The sequence below is a fragment of the Mytilus trossulus genome, chromosome 10, assembly GCF_036588685.1.
Source record: "Mytilus trossulus isolate FHL-02 chromosome 10, PNRI_Mtr1.1.1.hap1, whole genome shotgun sequence".
Lineage (NCBI taxonomy): Eukaryota > Metazoa > Mollusca > Bivalvia > Mytilida > Mytilidae > Mytilus > Mytilus trossulus.
In genome coordinates, this window is record NC_086382.1 from 74088140 (window position 1) to 74114064 (window position 25925).

The 25925-nt window shown below is 31.7% G+C and overlaps 1 protein-coding gene across 1 annotated transcript; it reads right to left on the reverse strand.

The window, feature by feature from the left end:
* Positions 1-1632: 1632 nt before the first annotated feature.
* LOC134688551 (protein mono-ADP-ribosyltransferase PARP14-like) lies at positions 1633-24938 on the reverse strand. Its single transcript, XM_063549350.1, has 15 exons — positions 24732-24938; positions 20440-20543; positions 19607-19744; positions 18467-18565; positions 14844-15156; positions 14394-14576; positions 13533-13838; positions 13145-13381; positions 11489-11719; positions 8847-10487; positions 8052-8513; positions 7326-7381; positions 4024-4260; positions 2397-2696; positions 1633-1913 (listed from the first exon to the last, which is right to left on the reverse strand). Exons 1-15 carry the CDS (start codon positions 24919-24921, stop codon positions 1809-1811), a joined length of 4602 nt encoding a protein of 1533 aa, XP_063405420.1. The 5' UTR covers positions 24922-24938; the 3' UTR covers positions 1633-1808.
* Positions 24939-25925: the final 987 nt, after the last annotated feature.

The window sequence follows — 25925 nt, forward strand, 5'->3', positions numbered from 1 at the left end:
TTTCTTGTCTTTCGTTTTTGCTTATGTGCTTTGTTTATACGTTATTTTGTTTTTCTTTGTTAACATATTTGTTTGTTTTTATAGTGATTAAGAGTATAACACAATGTTTACTGCTTAAACTCTACTTTGGACATTTTTACCTTTTGTATATGTTTGTATTGTTTAAACATTGATTTCAGTATAATGAAATTGTATGCGACTGTCATACAGATGAGATGTTAAGCTAGCCATAAAAGCAGGTTGAAACCATATTTTTTACCAGGTAAGAAATATGACAAAATAAGCTTTTGATTTTAACATTTGATATGGGACTTTTCGAATTGAATTTTTCTTGCAGATCGGTATTTACTTCCTATCATATAACGTCATTGAATGCAACTTATTATCGTATAGTAATTAATGGTACCATGATTATAAGCTGTAACACCAGACACGCGTTTCGTCAACAACAGACTCACCAGTGACGCTCATTTCAAAATATTTTTAAGGCCAAACAAGTACAAAGTTGTAGAGCATTGAGGATACGAAATTCCAAAAAAATGTGACAAATACGGCTAAGTTAATCTATGACTGGGATGAGAAAATCCTTAGTTCAAAGTTTTGTAAACAGAAAATTTATAAAATGACCACATTATTGATATTCACAGCAGGTGTTACTGGTGGTACAAGGGAGTGCATTTTGAAGCATTTTAGTCCAACATATTTTAAAAAGGTTCCGTCAGTTTTCTCTGTGTGATACTTTATGTTATTCCATATTGATAACATTTTAGTAGGTTTGTCTATTTGTTATTCTCATCGGATTTTGTCTAATGCTTAGTCCGTTTTTATGTGTGTTACATTTTAATTTTGTGTCGTTGTTCTCCTCTTATTCAATGCGTTTCCCTCAGTTTTAGTTTGTTACCCCAACTTTGTTTTTTGTCCATAGATTTGCGAGTTTTGAACAGCGGTATACTACTGTTGCCTTTATTTATTTCTATATGAATGGGATTTTGAGTAAATAAGCATATTCACCTGCATAAAAAGTATATTGATCCCGCAAAATGTCGAGAGCTTTTACCTGTATAATTTTGGTAAAAAAACGTTTGATGAACAATTGGTTTTGGTAAATATTTTCCATAACATTCATTTCTCTCGGAATATGGAATAAAACATTTACTGTCTTTTGTTTCGGTAAATATGTGGTTTAATTGACCTTTGAAAAATGATATTCTCTTAGGCCGTTGGCCTCAGTGAATATCAGTTTTTCAAAAGTCACACCACACATTTACCTCATTAAAAGACAGTAATTGTACAATATTCGGATATTTACATCTAAACAAAATGGTCTGGGTTATCTTTCGTTCTGGTAATTAACCTTTGTTTTGTTAAAACGTTTTAATTTGATTGTGAAAAAGAATTAAACTCGTTATGTTTTTTTAATTTTTTTCATGTATTTCGAATCTGAAATTATTTCATGAAACAAATACTTTTTTTTTATTATATCAAAATAATGAAATCATTAATAGTTTTAATCTATAAAACTCGTTCCGTACACATAAATCTGTTTTGCCTTTATACAATATACACATTTTGCACAACTTAGATTTAGTCCTGGTATCTATGATGAGTTTATTGAAAACAATTATTTTTCATTGCCAACAAATATTTCAAATTAAGGTTGTGTTACATAATGTTAAAATATAAGAGTTATATTCATACACTTTCATGTTTGTTACAAAAACAACATGTATTCTTGTAATCGTAATCGTTTTCAAAGAATAGAAACTACAGTTATATTTTCAGATATATGAATGCATCTAAAATATGAACTATGAAAGTCTATCTTTCCGTCTTGTGCTCAGCTTTGGTTTTGGCCTTGTCTCTCCATCCACAGAGGCCTTTGGATTTCGCCTTGCCTCTTCATCTTCAAAAGCCTTTAATGATAAAATACATAAATTTTGTAGTTAAGATTAAAGTCAATCAAAATTTTCGACTACACATTTAGCGATTTTCTTTTCATATATCGTTACGTTTTATTGAGTGTGAAGTGCAGTTTTCATATTTGTGTGTGCAAGAATAATCATGTCATGCAATTGTGCAGTATAAGACAAACTAATTTTGTCCATAAAAGAATTTTTCTTCAAATATCAATTTTATGATTTCATATTCTCCGACCAAAACGAGTAAAATGTAAGGAAAGATGTGTCTTTAAATGTAGTGCACAAGACGCTAAGGCTAGTTAAAAGGCACGACTGTAAAGCACAGTAAATAGTGCAAAGAGAAGTTGTGCAAAATCTTGTATCATCTCAAAACCAGGAAAATATACAACTTACTAGTATCATAATCGTATGTACATATTTCCCGATAACTAATTTATCATAAATATTAAGTAATAAGTATAAGTCAAATAAGCATACCTTGATAGTAGTGACATCTTTGTGGTACAGTACAAAAACCACTTTATTGACTGTGGGTACATGCTGTAGCTGATGTTGAAACATACCGTACATTTGTGTCATATTTTGTTGGTAAGTGGTACTGTTTTGGAATGCCTGTAAAGGATTCTGGAAATACTGTCCAACAGCCTTAAACATCTCATTAGCGACCTCACCTGGTGGATAATTTAACCTTCCAGTACCAACAGAAGGAAACGATATTGATGTACATCCACGCTGTGTTGCTGCCACCATGCAGTTATTTATAAACTTACTAAGTGTCTGTAAAATAAAATTCATATCAAATTAAATGCAGCAAGAATGTCATTATTATAGAGGACTGTTTACATATCTATCAAAGTGAGGATTTCTGAAAATAGAAAAAGGGGGTTTAATGGCAAGACAAAGTTAAAAGGGATACTTGTAAAAGGTTTATGCATAATTATCATATAAACGCCATGCGAGGAACGCCCCTACCCCCTACTAGGTCTACCTTTTCAAATTTTCATCAAAGGTCACGTTTAAACAAAAAGTCTCTGTGTAGTGATATTTGATTGATTTTTTAGTGATTTTTTTTATGATAAAAAAGACTGAGCTGAACCATTTGTGTTAATTTAGAAAGCAGGGGAACACGGAATAAATGTGTTAAAACTATGGAGTTATTTAATGTATTCAAAGTCTTAAATTTTCAAAGAAAATTGTTGTGTAAAAAATGGGATTTCTTACCAGGAGGAGCCGCATAATAAAAGGATACTCGGGTTTTGCTAATTTACGGAAAAAGTAATCTCACTTCGTGCCCCGATAATTTATGTGAAAATGTCTCAACTTCAAAACGAGCCATCATACATGTCCAAGTTAACGATATGGACTGAGCAACAGAAGAAAACGTTACCATTACGGTCCATGGAGAAACTGGGAGCATCTTGACCCATCTGAAATCTATGTTATATAGCGAAATAATGAAATACACTTTATTCATCAGTAATACTTAAGTATATCCAAAACAGAACTACCCCAAAATGGTCTGTTGTTACAGTTTTGTCTTTGCACTTTTATACATAGATACGTTTAGATGAATGTATAAATAGCTTTTTGTTTGAATAAATGAAATGAAATCCAGTAATTTTAAGTGGAGTATAAGAAAGACTTAAGATTATACTTTTCTTAAATTCTTCGTTGATAAAGAAAACGAAAGATCAAAATACTCTTCCGGAGCACCTGTAATCAACCCGGTTTTTGGTGGGGTTCTTTTATTCTTATTCTTTAGTTTTCAATGTTATGTCTTGTGTACTGGTATTAGTCTGGTTTTTTTTAATTTTTTAGCCATGGCGTTGTTAGTTTATTTTCAATCTATGAGTTTGACTGTTCTTCTGGTATTTTTCGCCTCTTTTTCGCTATATAGGGCCTCCCGTTTTCTTTTATTCGTACATCTTTGATTTTCAAATATTTGAGTTGGACTAGTGTTCCTTACATATGGAAATCAAGAAAAGTGCTTTGAATGCATAAAATTAGTCTTTACCTGTATTTACATATTATATGAAAGAGATGGTGTATTTATATGACTTAATTATTTGTACAGATAAAATCGCGAGTTTTTTTAAAGTTGTACCTGCAACGACGAGCCATCCCTTTTCCACTGTGGCAAAGCTCCATGGAATATATACTGGCAATTGAGTAACCCACCAGAGGTAACAGCAATATCTCCAAATGCCAGGTTTGTACCTCCATACTGGTCCTGACATTCCTGAAGAATTGAGTTGCCGCCATGTTTTAACAACGAAGCAGACACTGCACCGCTTTGATTAAGTTGTAAATCTTGACTTGTGGTATTTACAATGACATCAACCTAAAACGATTCAATAAGATATATTTTGTAATTACATCATTTGCATATTTAGTGGGTCATACTGAACGGGTCATTTTTAACCAAAATTACCTTTTACTATACGTTGAAATTTCAATTGAGTAATATAATTCAAGCCTATCGAACATGCAAATTATAAAAAATATATCAGTATCTATTATTTAATTTAGGCTTCAAATATCCTGCATTTAACTTATAATGCAAACAAGAGGCGAACGATACAAAAACAAATTCAAATTTATTGATGATAAACTGACAAAGCAATTGCTAAATTAAATTATCCACGGGATTCAGCTACATGTGATCGTAGAGGTGGAACCCTGATTAATTGGGGAAGGTATGGACACTATAAGGGAAGCTTAATTCAGTTCCGAATTTTTATTTTTATTTAATATTTGACACATTATAGGTTTCTTGCACAGGAAAACAGTTGTCAGTTAACTTTACAAAATAAATTATATTTTACCTATTATAGCCTAATATCCATAGTATAATTATACACAGTAAGATTCAGTATTTTCAAGAATGACCATTGATCATATCTGTGTCATATATACATATACTAGAACACACCCGTGATATCGCGGGTCCGTGACTGAATTAAGGTATATAACTATGCTCAAGCCTTATTTTAGTATTAGTATTGTCATCTGATAAAGTCATGCCGATTATAAGATACACAGTTTTTCTCTGCTTTCAAATCTTTCTGTTTGAACCCGTCGAACTGGAACTTATCAATTATTGGTAATATTAACTATTTGGAAAACAAAAGGTCCTGGAATGGAGTATTTTTTAATCAACAACATTGTCCTATATTAGTTATAAATACAGATGAATTCTTTGATTCGCGGTTTTACGTCATGTATGCCCACTAACAAATTGAAAACTGTTCCTCATTTTTAGTCTTGTTATCTTAGAAAGTCTTACTGATTAAAATACTACAATAGGTAGCTATTTGACAATTTAGTAGTGTCAACCCTGTGATTATGACCCGTGTATATAGCATACTAACCCTGAATACACCGTTTGGTGGTGCGCCTGTCAGATGCGGAACGTACAGATTAGGTAATAGGTAACAGGTGAATATACTATTGGTATCGGTATCGGACTCGACCCGGAACTTCTTAATTATTGGCAATATTAATTACGTGGAAAACAAAAGGGCCTGGAGTGGTGTAATTTTCAATCTACACCTTTGTACTATATAAGTGATATATAAAGTTGAATTCTTTGATTCGTCGTTTTTACGTGATGACGGCTGAAAAATTGGACTTCGTAATTCTAGTATTATAGATGTGTTATCACAGATTTCCAAGAAGTGAAAACCAAATCATGATCATGCGGCCATGAAATTTCAAATTGATGAGTATATCTCATTGAAATCAGCTGTTCTTTAGTCTCTTAGAGTGAGTTTAGCGTGAGACAATATCTGACTTCATTCAGATAAGATTTTAACGATCCTACTTTGAGCTTTTTGTCAATTTAAAATATACATTTGAACTTCAATGTACTTTTCATATGAATCGGCTATTACATTTGTATATCGTAAATCATTGACGAAATGAAAAAATGAAAATGAAAAGAATTGAAAAGGATTTCCAGAGAATGGAAACGGCAGAGTGTCAATGAGACAACCACCCGACTAAAGAGCAGAAAACAGCCCATAGTTAACATTCAATGGGTCTTCAAATTAGTGAGAAAATCATGCATCAGGAGGATGGACGCAACAATAAACCTCGAATAATATAAATGAACCAAAGTTAAAGACAAACACATACCAGATGTTCTTGACTTTGGACAACCACAACAAGCGACAAGGATACATATGCTATGTGAGATCTTCACCCTCTACACAATTGAATGATATCTTTCATCTGCTCGGTTCACTGAGCTAACGTTTCACTAACACGTTAATTTCAAGCAATAAATTAACTTTTTCAATGCTATACTATTTCGGCTATAAAGCAGGTACAACACTCATTTATATGCTATGCGTTAACTAATTGCAACAATACATGTACATCAAAAATACTTTAAATTTTTCAAAAACTAAGGATTTTCTTATTCCAGGCATAGATTACCTTATCCCTATTTGGCACAACTTTTTGGAATTCTGGATCCGCAATGCGCTTCAACTTTGTACTTATTTGGCTTTTTAAATATTTTGATATGAGCGTCACTGATGAGTCTTATGTTGATGAAACGCGCGTCTGGTGTACTAAATTATAATCCTGGTACCTTTGATAACTAATTAAACATAAACTTCTAAAATGAAAAGTACCATTAGTAGCATTGATACCATATTCTAGTTTGAAGTAAAAGTTCAACATATAATTCCAAAAAAATCAAAATCACAAAAGTACTGACTAAAAAAATTCAAACGGAAAGTCCCTAATCAAATGGCATAATCAAACGATAAAACATATCTAACGAATTGACAACAACTGTCATATTCCTGATTAGGTACAGGCATTTTCAAATGTAGAAACCATTATTCAAAAGTATTTTTCTATCATATTTTGTGACATTATTGGACTGATATTGCGTATCAAATTATAAGCCTGTTACCTTTGATAACTTTTACATATTCCAAATTACAAATAAAATTCCAAAAAATACTTCAAGATAAGAAGGACCAAAACAGATTTTAAAGAAAATAGAATTGCTATTAAATAACCTGTTTTTGATCGTCTTTATTTTCAGAATATTCTTTTGTATATGTTTTGGCCTTCTGGATCTTAAAATCAAGTATACAAACTCATCATAGGTACCAGGATTACACTTTTGTACACTACTGTTCTACAATAAAAGCATATTCATCCATACATGTATGTCACTTTTGTTATGAACCAGCAAATTGAGCTTCACTTATCAGATATCTAATTTCACCCTAAAAGTGATATTAAAAGAAAAATATTTATTAGTGATGCATCTGTGTTGAGCAGTATAAATATTCAAACACTTAAAAAAATCATGAAGTGCACATTTCTTTACTGATCTTGTTGATTGAAAACACGAAAAATTTAACAAACACTCGGGCAACTTACCTGCATCTTGGCTAAATCGTTTATAACAACTTGAATCTGTGGTATATGTTGTGCAACTAAAGTATAACAAACACAAATATGTAAAGCTTTTCCAAAAACCTGTGCTGTAACTTTACTGTTACTAGTATTTTGAAGACATATGCACGGTTATCAAAGTTTATCGAATATCTTATCTTCTTCTTTTTTGCATTTTCTTTACAAATTCAGGCTTTGCAATAATCAGACATTTTGGTAATGCAAGATTCTTACATTAATTTTAAGTGTGATGTTATACTAATCCAGAAGACAGTGATATTTATTTCACTAGTGAGTATTTTTTTTTTAAATACAAGCAGGCAGATCCTTGTTAAGATGAAAGGCTGATAAATTCACACATAGTGTAGACCAAATGAAGTATTTGATACAATTTCACCGATTTAAGAATTATTTAGTATATAAATATAACAATTATTGTTTCTCATTGACTAAAACTTTTTATCACTGTGGAAAACAGCATGTAGTTAATATAAAATTTGGAACACCTTAAATTTACCATAAATTTTTATTTTACAATGGCAACGTCAACAACGAAGCTTTATGACTTTACGAGCATTCTTGTTTATCTGCGTCTTGTTATTTTCAATGTTATTCTGCTTTACTAAATGTTATTGTATTTTTCAACTTGAAAATGAGCAACTGCTAAAACTATCTCTAGATTGATAAAAGTCAATAATTATACATAAATACCTGTATAACCGTCTTTATGACCTTTCGATGATATTGGTCTTTTATCAGAGCTTTTGAATATTTTGCTAGCAACGTTGACAAAAATATCCGCTACTTTAGCTGCAATGTCGCAAAAATATACAGTTTTCAAAGAACTATCTGGATTTTTTCTAAAATATCCTCCAACCGCCAGTGCTATAATGTTAGCAGCTTCATTAATGGGATAGTTAGATGTTCCTGTAGAAAGAGCTGGGATGGCTAACGTCTTAAAATGTTTTCTGTCTGCTTCACTTAAAATCGCATAAACGCATTTTGTCATGAGTACTTTTGCATTAGACCGTTGGTTTTGCCACACAGGCCCAACAGCATGTACTACCATTTTACATTTAAGTGTTCCAGGACTTGTACTGAAAACATCGCCTTCATTCAAAAGTCCATGACTACGTCGGTAATCTTTGCACTCTCTCTGTATATGTGTTCCACCTTCAATAAACATAACGAACAGATATAAGTTTTAAAAAAAAGTAAAATCACAAAAATACTGAACTCCGAGGAAAATTCAAAACGGAAAGCCTAATCAAATGGAAAACACATCAAACGAATACATTTCTGATTTTTGTATAACTATTTGTCATGCAGAGTTAGAAATGAATTAATTTCTATTAAGTTTGAAATATTCTCAAATGTTTTGATATCCTTATTGCATAACAGTTTTTATTTGCAAAAGATATTGGCATGTAACTTAGAATAACTGATACACAACAAAAAATTGAAACAACTTGATTTCAATTTACATCTCTATCCGTTGAAAAATACCTTCGTCAGCAATGATTTTAGACAGTCCACCACTATTTGATAATTGCTGGTCAGCGGGGCTTACAATAACATCCACATCTAATCCAGATATATCACAACACAGTACCATCACACATTGGCCATCTTCTGTTATGAATGACTCAACAGCACTACCAAAACCTAAACCGCCTGGAACCATTGGTCTTACATCTTCCTTCTTCATTTGTGATTGCATCAATTTTATTATTGGACCAAGTTCATCCATTGCAGCTTTTTTACCTTTTTTGTTTCCTTTTACCACAATGCAGTCGGAGTCAAAGTCTACATCAACATTATTTGCCTGAAGATGCATTTTAGCTAAATCTATTTTATCCTGATGACGATGTTTAATGAACTTCATCTGGTGGGCTGAAAAATGAATAGCTTGCTCACTTCTTCCATTTTCAAATATGAAATCTTGTATTCTTTCCCGAATACTTTTCGCTTCTATCTGCCCTGTACAAAGAAGCATAATTTCCTTACCGCTATGTGCAGTTATCTGAATAAAAACATTTTGATCTTGATATTCTTGTTTAATATTTTCCACAAATTGTTTCCAGTCTTTAGAATAGCACAATGTTTTATTTTGATCCTCAACAGGAATTTTCATACATATGATTTTATTCTTGAAAATCTTTTCTATTGTTGTTGCATCATCTGCCGTAAATGAGTATATAGTTATTCTATTGTCATCAAGTTCCCAAATACCACTTATCCCACAATCTATAATTTCATTTTTAATCAATGTCTCTATTTCTGGCTGGCTTAGAAATTTTACAAAATCTAGAGATACTTGTCCAATACAATGCTGTTTAACACATGCTAGTTTTTCATACATTTCTATTTTCACCATGTTAATATCACTTATCATTCCTTTCAGTTTTACCACCGGTTTGGTCATTAATACGTCTATTTCAAGTTCAGGGTATTTATTTCCAATATCAGACCAAAAGTTTATGTCTTGCAGAATGGACTGCTGGAATTGTTCTATTGGCACATCCGCACAAATGAGCTGTCGCGTTTTGTTAACTTCATCGGTCTTTTCTGTAAGGATTCTTTCAATCTTTGTTGATATTTGTAAAACAAAAGATTTCTGACCAACAACATGAATTTCACAGGCTTCAATATTGAATGATATGATAGCACTGTCCGTATCCTTAATTTGTTGTGCATTCATTTCATCTAAAACACCCTTCCATATTTCTCTCACTGTATAATGTCTTTGTACTGTTATATCACGAATTAGCTGTTCAAAACTAAATCGTACGTCCTGTTCCCATGTCTCTGCAATCTGTTTAATATCTGGATTATCTCTTGAAAGCAAACATTCTAGTTTGATTGGTTCAAGCGTTGATGAAGGCCATGTAATGTTTGCATTCACGTTATTCATTTCTCGACTGACAGTGTCTTGCGAAGTTCTAGAATTCATTAGAAATTGAAGTACGTTAGGGTTAATACTGCTGAGAATGATAGGCTGTATATTAGTGCCCAAATAATCTACCACAGGTTCAATATCCTCCTCCTTAGCATCCGACAATGGAGGTCCTAAACACTCATAAAACATTCCAACTTTTAGTAGACAGTTGTCGATTATGTGTGATCTCCGACATGCAGCTTCTGCATCTACAATGACAAGTTAGAACAGTAACAAGTAAAACATAAATTGTTCGTCCATACAACTATCTCAAGTATATGAGAGATATTCCATACATACTGAAAAGCTAAATTTGAATACAGCCTTCCACTCAAGTAGCATGTAACCTGCTCTTTGGAGATACATAGTAATGACTAGTTTTCAAGGTATAAAAAAGAAGATATGGTATGATTGCTAATGAGACAACTATCCACAAAAGACCAAAATGACACAAACATTAACAACTATAGGTCACCGTACGGCCTTCAACAATGAGCAAAGCCCACACCGCATAGTCAGCTATAAAAGACCCCGATAAGACAATGTAAAACAACTCAAACGAGAAAACTAACGGCATCATTTATGTAAAAAATGAACGAAAAACAAATATGTAACACATAAACAAACGACAACCACTGAATTACAGGCTCCTGACTTGGGACAGACACATACATAAATAATGCATCTTTTCCGGTTGAATCATTTTTTTTATGAAAATGATTTGTTTAAAAAAAAATCGTTTAAAAATGAGTTCTTTGAAATTATTCACAAAGGACTGACGAAGAGCACATAGTGATATGAAGGTTTCAATTTAAAGTATTATTTACTATTACTGTTGTTCATACAGTTGCTACTACTTATCTACTACTTTAATGTATAACCTTTTCTCCATATTGATAAAAATGAAATGAACATATCACACATCTTGTACCAATCGTTTATAATGAAATGTTAAATGAACATGAACGGTACCAATTTGACTGCACTCTAAATTATTAAGTTATTATGAAACTTTCATCAACTTTGATCAAACAAAAAAACTTTCTCATTGAAGTTCAACAGATCGGAAAATAAGTTATTAGCTTTGTTTCTTTCTATAAAATAACACCTGAGCCTGAAGATAAGAAATACGTTTCATGTTAGATATAATATAAACTCTATTGTAAAGAGTTTTTTTCATTCTTTATACCACTAATGTTAGCGTAATTACCATTTGGATCCTCGAAGTAAACCAAACAATAATCGTTTTCCATTTGTACATTTGCAACCCCTTCAACACCAGACTTCCTTATATTGTCAAAATAGTACTCTAGCGAATCGTCTGTTGTCTTCTCGCTAAACTCACTAACTATTATACAGTTACTAACAATAACTGGTTTAATTTGTAAGTTAACTTTCTCCAAAGATTTCTTCTCACACGCTTGCTGAATTTTGTCGATCTCTGTAAATACAAATGTTGTTGTAAACGTGTAAAAATATATCAGAACTTAAAGACCACTTTCGAGTTCATACGTCACCATACAAAAATCGTCAAATATGCGAGCCATTATGACGTCATTTACAATATAGAGGGGATTGCCTGTATCTCTGCACTATTAGCGTTCATCAAGCGTCTTAGTGATCGTCACTGTGCAGGTTAAACTAAAAATAATGTTTGCTTTGTAAGTACTTATCACAATTCCCTAATGACAGCAGTGCTTATTGTCAATTATGAGAATTTAATTTGCCGCAGAATTCATACAATATAAAATCACAGTTTTCCGACCACTAGCTCAACACGAATGATGTTCACTAAAACCAGAGTTTTTGTCGGAAATGCATCAAACTCGAAAGTTGCCTTTTGCATCAAACATAACATTATAATAGATTTGTCTGAAAAATTACTTCAGAGGAAATATAACTAGCGTTCAATTAATTCATCAAAGAATCCAGGCTTCCAAATCGGTATGCTAGAGGCGAGTTATGTCTACATAAAAATCAAATGTGACTCGTACTTTTCCTAATAAACCTGATTTAAAATTTGTTGAAAAGAATGTGCGTATTAAGGTGGATCGGGACTATTAGACTGCGCATAATTTCACGCATGAACTACAATGCACACGAAAAGTATTTTTCGTAAATTCGATATTTGTTTTATATTTTGATTGATGAGAAATGTTAAATCATTGTAGTTATGTCACTTAAAGAATATTTTCGTTATTATGTATATCTTTTAAAGGCCTAAAACGACATTTCACGCATCTTCACCATGTTCCCGCCAAAATTTGGGTTTAAATGTAAAATATTTTCCCCCTTATCGGTGACCTATGTTTTATATTTGCTTATTCTTTGAAGCTATATTTCAACTTGCTATATTACAGTTTTTGACCAAGTGTCATAGAACGTTATTTTGATATTCCGATAAAAATACGTCAATGTCTGGCGTATAAAATTATAATCCTGGTACTTTTGATAACTGTCAACACCTCTATTTTCCTTATCATTTCATTGAAAAATGGTCCCTGTAGAAAAGTAAAACTTTGAGCTTAAACGGTCCGTGACCCTCTACTTTTTTCGACCAATTTGATTCACTTTCTTTAAACAAAAACATAATAAAAATACGGCACTTCTGTTAGAAAAATCGAATAGACCCGAGCCACTTAATCAAAATCTGATCAAACAGTGTTTGGGATAAACGAATTATATCGAGATAAGTTCTTCAGTCTCCATCAGAAATTGTTGGCCGATACGAAGTGTTTTGTATTCTTACTACACTTTCGCTGTTTAATATCTTTTGATAACATGACAGCTGGTTTTTTTTTATCACAGAATACCACAGTAAATTGATATTATCATTATATGACTTTTCATAAATATCAATACTTACGAATATCTTCGCAGAATGTTACAACAGCAGTAGAAGGATCACTTTCACTAAAGTTGACATCGTCCACATCTAACTTTGTTCTTCCTTCCATGTAATTTATCAACACTTCCTTAGTTACTGTAGACTTTATATCTTTAACTAAAACTTTGTTCGGATATCTGTCAGGAGGGACATATTTTCTTACGTCTAATAAGGCTTTATCTATTGTATGTGTTTTTCCAACTATTTTGTCTACAGCTGAAAAAGTACATGAACTCGACATTATGACACTGGTCTGGTATGAGTGCCATGGAGACAATGTGTATTTAAAACTATGATCTATACTTAACAATTCTTGTTATAAATTAAGCGTATATTTTTTAACATTTAAGTTTTAAAAAAATCTTACCGGACTCTGATTCGAAAGTTAACAGGTAAATGTTCTTTTCTTCATCAAAATCGATATCTATGATGTCTTCATCAGCTCCATGTTTGCCCTCAAAATAATATTGTAAAGCCATCTTTTGAGTCGATGTTTTCACTCCGCGGACTTCTACCACACAGCTGGAAATATCTTTAGATAAACAGTGTTCCTGATTCAAGTCTTTTCTGGAATCTACCTGCACTTTACGCGAATCCACAGGCTTGTAAATTTCAACACCAATGTCTGCTTTCAAAAACTGGAGAGGGGATCTTGCCAAAATGGTTTCGACGACTGAAAAAAGAACTATATAAGAAGACCAAACTATTGACACAAACACACATATTTACACAATCCTGACATTTCTCGTCAAACAAAAGCCGAAAGGAATCTGGGACATACCCAACCATTCACAGAAGTGGGAAATACCGATACAGATACATATACATGTTCCAGACCATATGAGTATTTGAACCGTACGCGTACGTTCTCACTTATATTAAAAAATTGGTCAAGTTTAGTAGATAAAAATGCATATAAAAGATCAACATAACTATACTCTAAAATAAATTAAAAAAATTACAATTGTAATTGAAATAAAAACTTTATATTTTAAGTATTTAAAACATTCACGCTAATTAATTCTGTTAATCTCTTATATTAAGCATGTCGATAGGTAACACATTAATTGAAGTAAGATCACTGAATCTGTCGATATTGAAGGTAAACATAATGTGGGAGTACAATTATTTTAGAATATTTTGTAACTTTACTTTAGGTACCACCTTAACAAGATATTGACACATTTTGTTGTATATAAGAAATATACATTGTACTTAATAACCTCACCATTGTCTTCTACAAAGGTAACAACAGCTGATGCATTATGGGAATCATAGGTTACATCATCTACGTCCCCTCCACCAGATCGCCGTTCATTCTCGAAGAATAGTCTTAAATTTTCCTCTGTTGTTTTCAATGGAAGTTTTGTCACCTTTATTGCTTTTGATTTTTCTGGTATTTCCTTTTGTACTGCAATAAAAAGGAATTAGTCCTAAAACATAAGGTGATACATGATGATAGGGTAGGTAGATTGAATACAAGCATACCATAAAATAAAAAGAAGCAATATTAAACTGCTTATGACAAATAAGATATCTAGGAGTCGTTTCCAAAAATTAATGACTCTGCCACATATAAATGATAACGCAAATAAGTAATCTTGACAATATTGGTATTATTACTATTATATCATCAAATATTTATTACTTTATTTCCAATACGTTACTTCAGCCTTACCTATATTCTGAACTATATTTGTTTGTTGTGATTTCTGTCGACGGTAAATGATTTCAGGAGAGTCTTGTTGTCGATGTGCAGTTACCTTAACAGCCGAATCTTTGCTGACAGATGGATTTTCAACTGATTGTTGTCTCATTACTGTAGGTATTTGATATGCTGGTGTCTGCATCCGCACGTTCTGATGATATTCAATTGGATAACCAGGAAACTGAGCTCTTGGAGGAAAAACAACCCCTTGTGGAATGTATCTAGGATCTAACATAGGAACCGGAGGAAAATTAGGTGCATACTGATAAGGTAAAACAGGATTCTACAAAAGACGATATATATTTATGAACTTACTGTCCGCTTTATGTATAGCTGATAGATTAATTTCTTCGTTAACAACGGGTTTGAACGTATTCGTGTTACAAATTTATCACAACATTAAAAAGGGTCATGTTTTAAATTGATTGCCAAGTTCAAAGGAATATAGTTAAATCGATGTTAGCGGTATGTCACTGTTACCTTTGTTAGTATACAGTTTCTTTATGACGAAGATATAAATCCTTTTATTTTTAGATAAGAAACATCTCGTTTTTCGTATTTGGCACAACTTTTTGGAATTTTGATTCCTCAATGCTCTTCAACTTTGTACTTGTTTGGCTTTATAAATATTTTGATTTGAGCGTCACTGATGAGCCTTATGTAGACGAAACGCGCGTCTGGCGTACTAAATTATAATCCAGGTACCTTTGATAACGATTTTCTGGTAAATTTGAAATCATATTTGTAGTATGCAGGATAACAACAAGCTGATAACAACCCATTAGTTTACTACCATTTTTTCCTTTTCAGTTTAGATTTTATAATTGTTTCCCGATGTACACACAGTTTGCATTGACAATTGTTCCATACCATGATTTTTGTTCCAAATATAAGCATATTATATAATTTTACGGAAAGATGAATACTTAAATTTATGATAAAAGAGATGATTTTTCATTTCCTATCGTTAATTTTTACGGTGTTTATATTTCTCAACTTGTACGATTCGCTCGAGTTTGTAACAATGTTTGATATTTTAACGAGAGAAATTTGTGTATTACTGAAAAATTTATACAAACTGATTTATACGTATTATTCTGGATATATTGAAAGCAAATACCAATTTTAAGGTCTGAATTAATATAGTGTTTAAAAATTATTCAAATTAGTAGTTTTCACAACTTATTAAGTTATGAATTTAAACTAATGAAATGTTATGTTGTATAATATTTTAGTTTCATAATACAGCTTTCCAGGAAAAACCCTATTATATATGTTTTGAATCACTTGTATGTATTTTTAGGCTTGTATTCATCTCAGCCCCATCTTTGTTACGGAGGTTAATATCAAAACAGTATCTAAATGCTGATACATAGTAACACTTAACTCTTTAATGCTAGCTTTTCTAAACAATTTATTGACATTACAAACTAAAAAACAGTTTTCTATCAAGTTATATGTTTCTTTTAGTCAAATGGACTTGTTCTAGTCAAAATCTCCGCAACGATTCATGAACTTTCACTTAAAAATATTTTTTACCTTAATACCCGAATAATGTTCAACTTAATTGTATTAGCTCTATACAGATAATGTCATCTTCCATAATGTATATATTACACTCAACTATGAAGTTTTGGAGTCAAATAGTTTCATTTCGAAAATTTCTATCCTCCGTAACGACATTTTAAACCTCCATAACGGACAATTCAAGTTCTTACCAACATCAAACATATAAATGAATGTAAATACTGGAATTAATTGACAAACAAGACAACAGAATTACACATTTTTCTTAGTAAATCCTTATCGAAGAAGAGTAATGTCCTGTTAGAGAAAAAAACTTGTTTTCCTTAAATTTCTATCCTCCGTAACGCAAATCAATGATGTCGTCTATGATTGACATCACCTTTTGATATTTATTAGTGGTAATTGATGGACTAATTTGGTATCTATAACAATGTGCAAGAATTTCAATTGGTATGATCGTGTTTACATGCATGTTTAGATCTTTTTTTATTTGCATAACCTCCGTTACATCCTAAATAATCTTGAAAATGTTTGAAAATGTTTGGTATAAACCGCTGTTAAAGTTATGATTGTCGTCGTAATTACACAAGTTGTGTTGTAGAGTATTTTAAATCTAAGAAAATGGCGGATATAATGTTTATTAAACGTTATAATGTTGCTCATATAATAGGGAAAACAAGTTAATCTACCTTTCTCAAAACAAAATATTTTCTCTCAAAATCTGTATTTTGTTTGTCTGTTTCCTTTCTTATAAATGCTGTCTGCTACAAAAATGACGTTCGGCAGTCTCAGCAGCCGCTGATACTGATAAAAAAGTCTGACAACTTAACTGTAAATAACTGCGTCACGGAGGTTATTTAAACGGAGGTTAGTTTTATTTACATTATACATGGAAATGTGTAACAATATTGTTGAGTTGCTTTCTCAAAACTGATTATTGAGAAGCTTTATGCGTGCTTTCAATGAAATAATCATCATTTTGATTTGTTCTTGGTTAGTTCGTTCCAGAATGCGCGTTACGTAGGTTAGATTCTTATATGCGACAATCCAAAAAAGGAGAAAAAGAAGATTTTTTTGATTTTTCGTTTCATTTCAATAAAAGTTCAAGGCAGGATTTTAAAATTTGATGTATCAACTTTGCTTAAATTCACTTTGGGCATGATTTCCATTCATATAAATATGTTTTGACTGTATCTAAAAATATGTTACGGTAGGTTATACGTTTATCGGCGACATTGGTTTAATGGGTAAATCAAAGTGTATATTACAACTTTTGATTCTAAAATATTTTTGTGGATAAAAATCAATATAGTGTCAAATAAAAAGTGAAAATCTAATCATGATTTAGATGAAATAAAGTATTTTAATTCACACCGATATTTGGAGTTTTTGTTGGCGACATTCGGAATTCGTGTGATTTCCGTATATTGAATAGAAAATCACACTAATATATTTACGATTTACATCACAAAAGAATATAATTGTATTTCAATATACATATTAATCACTTAGAACACGAAAAAGATTATCTGTGACATTATGTTAAGCTTGTTATTTTGTGGTTATTTGCCGGCGACACTGTCATTTTGTAATTGTACCCATTTTTTGGGAATGACTGATTTTGTTTATTTTCTTTGGTTACATCTTCTGACAACAGACTCGGACTTCTCTTGAACTGAATTTTAATGTAAGTAGTGTTATGCGTTTACTTTTCTACATTGGCTAGAGGTATTGGGGGAGGGTTGAGATCTCACAAACATATTTAACCCCGCCGCATTTTTGCAACTGTCCCAAGTCAGGAGCCTCTGGTCTTGTTAGTCTTGTATTATTTTATTTTAGTTTCTTGTGTACAATTTGGAAATAAGTATGGCGTTCATTATCACTGAATTAGTATATAATTGTTTAGGGGCCAGCTGAAGGACGCCTACGGGTGCGGGAGTTTCTCGCTACATTGAAGACCTGTTGGTGACCTTCTACTGTTGTTTTCTCTATGGTAAGGTTGTTGTCTCTTTGACATATTCCCCATTTCCATTCTCAATTTTGTATAGTTTTATATGAATCTAAACCTGTATCATTGGATACGGTAGTCCAGCACCTTTATCTTTATAGTTAATTATCCAATCGGTGGCCACGTGTGCATCTCTGTTTCCTGTGTGAAACAGTCCCTGGAAAAAGGGAAATAACATGAATAGTTTAAAAATCACTAAGTTATTGTTACACACAATATTCTAGTTCAATTTCATAGCTTATTTACACGTATTACAAATATAGAGAAAATTATAATATCAATAGAACCTAAGAGAAATTAACAAAATAAAGGTTGTATATTTTCCCTTTGGAACAGTTTTTTGATATTTTAGCACACAATAACATGTATGTTATTTTTCTCTAATAACTTATTTAAGTTAGACCCTTGACTGAATATTATCGAAAACTCATTACTGACCATTTCTTATACAGAATGATTTTTAACAATTGAATAGTGATCATTTTTTTTCTGGTCTTTATCCTTTGTTTACTCATGAAAATGAAAGTGCCCGAAAAAATACAAATATTCTGCTAATATGCATGGTGAATATGCCAGTTTGTGCTTCCTTGTTACATACTTGTTTGTTTTTAAGTCATTAAGATTATGACACAATGTTGACTACTGTATTTTCGATATTTTAACCTATTATGTCTGTTTGTTTAGTTCACGCATCGTTGTAAATAGAATGAAATTTGATACAACGGTCATACAAGTGAGAGATTTGGCTAACTATAAAACCAGTTTCATTCCACTATTTTCTACCTAAGAAAACGATTGTACCAATTAAGGAATATGACAGTTGTTGTCCAATCGTTTGATATGTTATTGGCTTTTGTTTTTGCCATTTGATTAGGCACTCTCCGTTAGGAATTTTCTTCGGAGTTCAGTATTTTTGTAATTTTACTTTTTCACCTATATTATTGCGTTCATAATAGATTCATAAAATGTATAATTATTACTTTATTGTCATTATAACACAATGCTTCCCGATGGTCCTCAATGCTCTTCGTTTTGTTTCTTTATTTAGTCTTGATAACTTTTTGATTAGACCAACATTGATGAGTTTTTGTAGACGAAACGAGCGTTTGATATACTAGTTCAAAGTATCAAACCTGTTACCCAGGATGAGTTTATCTATTATAGTATATTGTACGAAGGATAAATAAATGGAACAAACCTTAATTGAATCGTCTTTAGAGAAACCCATGTTAGTTAATTGTTGTAACAAATGTTCAGCCGGTATAAAACCTCCACTTGGTGTCGGTCGTCCTTGAACATTCACATCTTCACAGGAAGGCACTGAATCACTATCCTCCTGTATTTATATAAAAAATGATATAACATTGAGATTGAAAAAGAAATGATTAATTCTATATATTATGGTAAACTTCTGTCCCTTAATGAACGTCGCCTCTATTGATATAAGTATTCATGTATCTTCTGATGTTTTTAAAAGAACGTTTTTGCTCGTTATAGTCTTTATGAAAAGAAAATGTTGTATGCTTGTCTATGATACAACTCTCCAAAAGAGACCAAATGACACAGAAATTAACAACTATTATAGTTTAGTTTATTTGTATCATCCTAGAATTTAGTATGTCAATTGATAAATATCCGATGTATTGTCATTGATATTAGGAATGTGTATTTCGCTCTTTGGTGAATGTCTTACTTTAGAAATAAGAGCAGCATTGGAAAAGATATGTGTTTCATTCCGTTTGTATCACTATTGTGCATTATAAATTAAGCCATTCTCTGAAAAGTTTACACGGAGAATTTTATAAAAGGCTTTACTAGCGAAAAATATTTTTAAAACAAAATATTTAATGTGATTAAATACAGAGGGAATTTATTTACGATAATGTGGTTACAATACCTTTAATATCGTTCATTGCATTTTTAAAAGAAGTTTCAAAGTTTTGATATGAATCTAAAAAATCTTAATCTTAGGGTCATATGGTCTGGTAAACCATGAGCTAATTTGAGTATTTGTAGGTGACATTGACTTACAAGAATCCATTCTTCAGGTATGTCACAAGGACAGTCACATGGGCTGATCACAAGGTGTCCCTCCGAACAGTTTACAGATTTCTGATCTATGTAACTTCTGGCATCTGAAACAAAGCAAATTTATTTACTTTCATATTGAAATGTGTCTCTAGTTCAGAGGCATTTCAACATTAAACATTCATCAAACAACAATTTTCGTTGATTGCTTAAATCCTGCGAATTCGTGGATATTTCTTGGTTTTGTCAATCTCTGTATACAAATCATATTAAAAATATGTTATTCGCTGAACATTTTAATTTGTGGTTCTTCTGTTCCCTAGAATTCTATGAAATTTGTTATCCAACGAATAAAAATGAACGCACAGTACATCAGTCAAACTTTGGTTTTCATCTTAATCATTATAAAAACAAACAATTATACCGTTAGTTATCGTTTCTCAACGACAATAAATGACTACACAGTATGTATTACATGGATTCTTATAACTTCATCTGTTTTATGAAAAATATGACTCATTTAGTTTAAATTCGCTTTGTCAAGATGTTCCTGTTTTCATTGTGATATCTACTGGTATAGAGGTGTGTTTTAGAAATATTGAAGAATATGTGACAGAGGTGAATCATCTATATGAAATAATTAATATTAACAAACTTTACTATAGCAAAAACCAATAGAAAAATTAATATTTAAAATAAAAACCACAATTATTTTGTATGCTTTTCAATGAGCAACTAACCATCAAGTGGATGTAAACAGACCTAAGAAATGCAGTCGAAAAAATTTAATTAAAGCTATAGACATGATAGAAGAGGGACGAAAGATACCAAAGGGATAGTCAAACTCATGATAGCATGCTTAGGTATAAAAACAAAATACTAAAAGAAGTCGGGGACCAATTTTAATAATTAAACAAATCTTGTCTTTCCGTCATTTCTGCAATTAAAGATTCTTTATATTTGTTAAAGTTCATAAAGAAAACTGGCAATTTGGAATTAAAAAGGTAAAAATCGACCTGTAAGGACAATTACACCTTTATGTAGACGATTGGCTGTTTTAGTGCATATTTGACAAAAGGTAGAGGTCAAGTTTCTAAAAACATCCTAAATATCAGATTTATATGTCTATAGCAGTATTCAAGATGATACATAAAACCTGTATATAGTTCTCATTTACATAGAAATGCAGGCAGAATTTATCAATACAAAAGCTGAATCATATCGTTTGTCGTAAAGCGTAAATTTTAAACGACCCTCAAAGTCAATTTGTAGATGTAAGTCAAGATATAGGGTAGAATTACTAGACTGAGTATATGTGGTTTCCTTAATAATTAAACATGATAGATGCAGCCAAAATAGCAATCAAATTTTGAATTTTTAAGTTAAAGCTCATCATCTATTTGACGGAGTGGGAAATTCAAGGATTAACTTGAGCCAGTCTTGCTTTTTTTACGGATCTTCTGCATGCAGTCTTAAAAAGAATAATAATACAATTCGACAATCAGAGTTGTAAAAGATGAGTTTTGACTGGCTGTTGAAATGTGTGCCCTCCAAAGGTAACAAACACCTTAGCAATAAGAAAATCTAACATTTTGAAGATGTCAGTGTCGGTGAATTTTTTAAATGAATCTCAAAAGATCTCAAAACAGGGTATTATTTTAGTTTGGCTGTTTTGCATGGTATGCAAAAAGTGTTAATGCACAACTATAAATCTGGTATCTTTGGTGTGAATTTTCCATAAGTAAGCATATTTTATCCTGTAGAAGGTCATCGATATTTAGATTCCTTTATTAAAGATCAACACTTTTCGAGTCCAGTTTGAAAAGTTAAACATATCTGTTGATTTTAGTCAGGACTTTGACGATTTGTTCCCCACGACGGGTCATTGAGTAAATTACTTTTTTATTCAATGATAATACTTTTTTGTGATCTTTTTTCAAGTTCAAAGTTATTTAGACTATTTTGTATTTTATGATATTTGGACTATATCCCTATATGATTTTACGTGTTAATAACATTAAAGGTGAAATTGGACTGCATCAGATACGCTTTTCGTGTTTCATTTTTAGCTCACCTGGCCCAAAGGGCCAAGTGAGCTTTTCTCATCACTTTGCGTCTGTCGTCCGTCGTCTATCGTCCGTCGTCCGTCGTCCGTCGTCGTCCGGCGTTAGCTTTTACAAAAATCTTCTCCTCTAAAACTACTGGCCAAATAAAACCAAACTTGGCCACGAACATCATTGGGATATCTAGTTTAAAAAATGTGTGGCGTGACCCCGCCAACCAACCAAGATGGCCGCCACAGCTAAAAATAGAACATAGGGGTAAAATGCAGTTTTTGGCTTCTTACTCAAAAACCAAAGCATTTAGAGCAAATCTGACATGGGGGTAAAATTGTTTATCAGGTCAAGATCCATCTGCCCTGAAATTTTCAGATGAATCGGACAACCCGTTGTTGGGTTGCTGCCCCTGAATTGGTAATTTTAAGGAAATTTTGTCTGTTTTCGCTTATTATCTTGAAAATTATTATAGATATAGATAAACTGTAAACAGCAGTAATGTTCAGAAAAGTTAGATCTACAAATAAGTCAACATAATCAAAATGGTCAGTTGACCCCTTAAGGTGTTATTGCCCTTAATAGTCAATTTTTACCAATTTTTCGTAAATTTTGAAATCTTTTACATAAATCTTCTACTCTGAAACTACTGGGCCAAATTTAACCAAACTTGGCCACAATCATCATTGGGGTATCTAGTTCAAAAAATGTGTGGCGTGACCCCGCCAACCAACCAAGATGGCCGCCACAGCTAATAATAGAACATAGGGGTAAAATGCAGTTTTTGGCTTATTACCCAAAAACCAAACCATTTAGAGCAAATCTGACATGGGGAAAACTTGTTAATCAGGTCAAAAATCACCTGCCCTGAAATTTATTATTCATTCGGACAACCCGTTGTTGGGTTGCTGCCCCTGAATTGGTAATTTTAAGGAAATTTTGTCTGTTTTCGCTTATTATCTTGAAAATTATTAACGATATAGATAATAAGTAACCAGCAGTTATGTTCTGCAAAGTAAGATCTACAAATAAGTCGAAATTATCAAAAATGTTCAGTTGACCCCTTTAGGAGGTATTGCCCTTTATAGTAAATTTTTATACATTTTTCGTAAATCTTAGTTTACTTTTACAAAAATCTTCTCCTCTGAAACTACTGGGCCAAATTTTACCAAACATAGCTAGAATCATTATTAGGATATCTAGTTTAAAAATTGTGTTTTGTGACCGGGCAAACCAACCAAGATGGCCGCTACGGCTAAAAATAGAACTTAGGGGTAAAATGCAGTTTTTGGCTTATAACTCAAAAACCAAAGCATTCAGAGCAAATCTGACCAGGGGTAAAATTGTTTATCTGGTCGAGATCTATCTGTCCTGAAATTTTCAGATAAATCAGACAACCCATTGTTGGGTTGCTGCCCCTAAATTGGTAATTTTAAGGAAATTTTACTGTTTTGGGTTATTATCTTGAATAATATTATAGATAGAGATAAACAGTAACCAGCAAGAATGTTCAGCAAAGTAAGATTTACAAATAAGTCAACACCACTGAAATGGTCAGTTGACCCCTTTAGGAGTTATAGCCCTTTATAGTCAATTTTTTACATTTTTCATAAATTTTTGTAGATTTTCAGATAATATTTTCCACTGTAATTACTGGGCCAAGTTCATTATAGATAGAGATAATTGTAGCAACAAGAACGTTCAGAGAAGTAAAATCTACAAACACATCACCATCATCAAAACACAATTGTGTTATGCATTTATCTGTGTCCATTGTTTAATATGCACATAATCAAAGGTGAGCGACACAGGTTCTTGAGAGCCTCTAGTTTAAAGTCTTAAATGTATTAAAAATGCCTATTCTACGCGTATGGATGCAGATTGGATTTTTTGTGAATATATTGTAGTATACTTGTGTGGATGCAGATTGAAGTTTAAGTAAATACACAATTAGCCATTTACATAAAATTTGGTATGTTACAATAATATTATTATTCAATTTATATGTTATTTGTTTGTTTATACTGATAAATCCACACTCAGATAGGTTTGTATGTCATGGGATGCTATTTATAGACACATTCATATATTATATATTTTATACATGAATAAAAGTAAATACACACCAACAGTTAAGCAAAAAATCCTATTTGTGTCACATTTATTAGATATATTTTATGCAGTAAAAAGCGCTAGGTTATATGTCAATGTACGTATCTTAAATCAATATATATACATTACCTTTATTTGTAGGAAAATTCAATATCCAAGATCGGTTATCGGACAAACTTAGTCCTGCAGAGATAAGAGGTTCTCCGCATCTACTCTCTGGGAAAATTGGTTGAATTTGGTCGAATGGTGTTTTCGAATGAATCCCTGTAACAATAATACATTTTGAACAAATATTCCGTCGTTTTTCATTTGCATTCATTTTTCTTCCTACTTCTTATTATGTTGTGCGCATGTTTTTGATTTTCAGAAAATGAATATGAAAGTTAATTATAGTAATGTTCAGGTACATTATAACTGTTGACTGACCTGATATATATAAGTCAATAAAGCATAGATGTGATGTATATTTCTTTAAATGCATTACTATCTTATAGATGCTAAATATATATTATGTGAAAATACAGATATGTATATCTTATAGTTATCTTGTTTCTTGCATTTGATCGTTCGATACATCATATTCTGCATTGTAAAACAATGATTTGTATATAGACATCGGATCCTATCATCATGATCATGAATGTGTTACGTACACTTTGTTGTTAAGTCGCGTTTTTTTCGTTTATCAATAATTATGTTTTCCTTGGTTTTTTATATACAGTTAGTTTTGCGTGCTCTCGAAGAAAGTTAAACCAGAATTGCACGTGGGTTTACGAAATATATTAAGCTTTGTTTTCTACTACAATATATTAAAATATTTGAAAAAAGAGATGGTGCATACAGATCGTCAGTCAATAAAAGAATATTTACTAAATAAGATATCAGGGGCCGGTTTCACGAAGCTATCCTAAGACATGTCATAAGATATATCTTAGGACATGTCTTATGATCCTCTTATGACTATCCTAGGACATATCTCAGACCTCGTCTCGAAGCTGTCTTAGGATGATCTTAGCTAAGACATCCGAAACCTGTCGCAAGTTCTTTAAATTTTAAATATAAAATTAATATGATTTACGGGAAACATCATGTAAATTTAGTATGTCTTACCACAAATTATTCTAAACGTATTGATTAATATAATGACATAATTTGCAAAATAAATATAAAAAAATAAAAGTAATTTATATATAAATGATCTTTAAACAATACATCAATATAAATATGAAATTTTTAATGCAAAATTAAGAAAAAATAATATAAAATGATAACAAGTTTTTGGTATAAGTGAGTTGAATTCAGTTTCGACTTTAAAAAGGTTTC

Bases quoted from the DNA above. Each gene is read 5' to 3' on its own strand.
- LOC134688551 (XM_063549350.1), bottom strand. From the start codon at position 24,921: ATGAATGCAAATGAAAAACGACGGAATATTTGTTCAAAATGTATTATT. The intron at 15,157-18,466 runs GTTTAGATTCAT...CGTCTTTTGTAG, and splicing joins TACCGTATCCAATGATACAG to AATCCTGTTTTACCTTATCA. The intron at 11,720-13,144 runs GTAAGTATTGAT...TTGTATTTACAG, and splicing joins AACATTCTGCGAAGATATTC to AGATCGACAAAATTCAGCAA.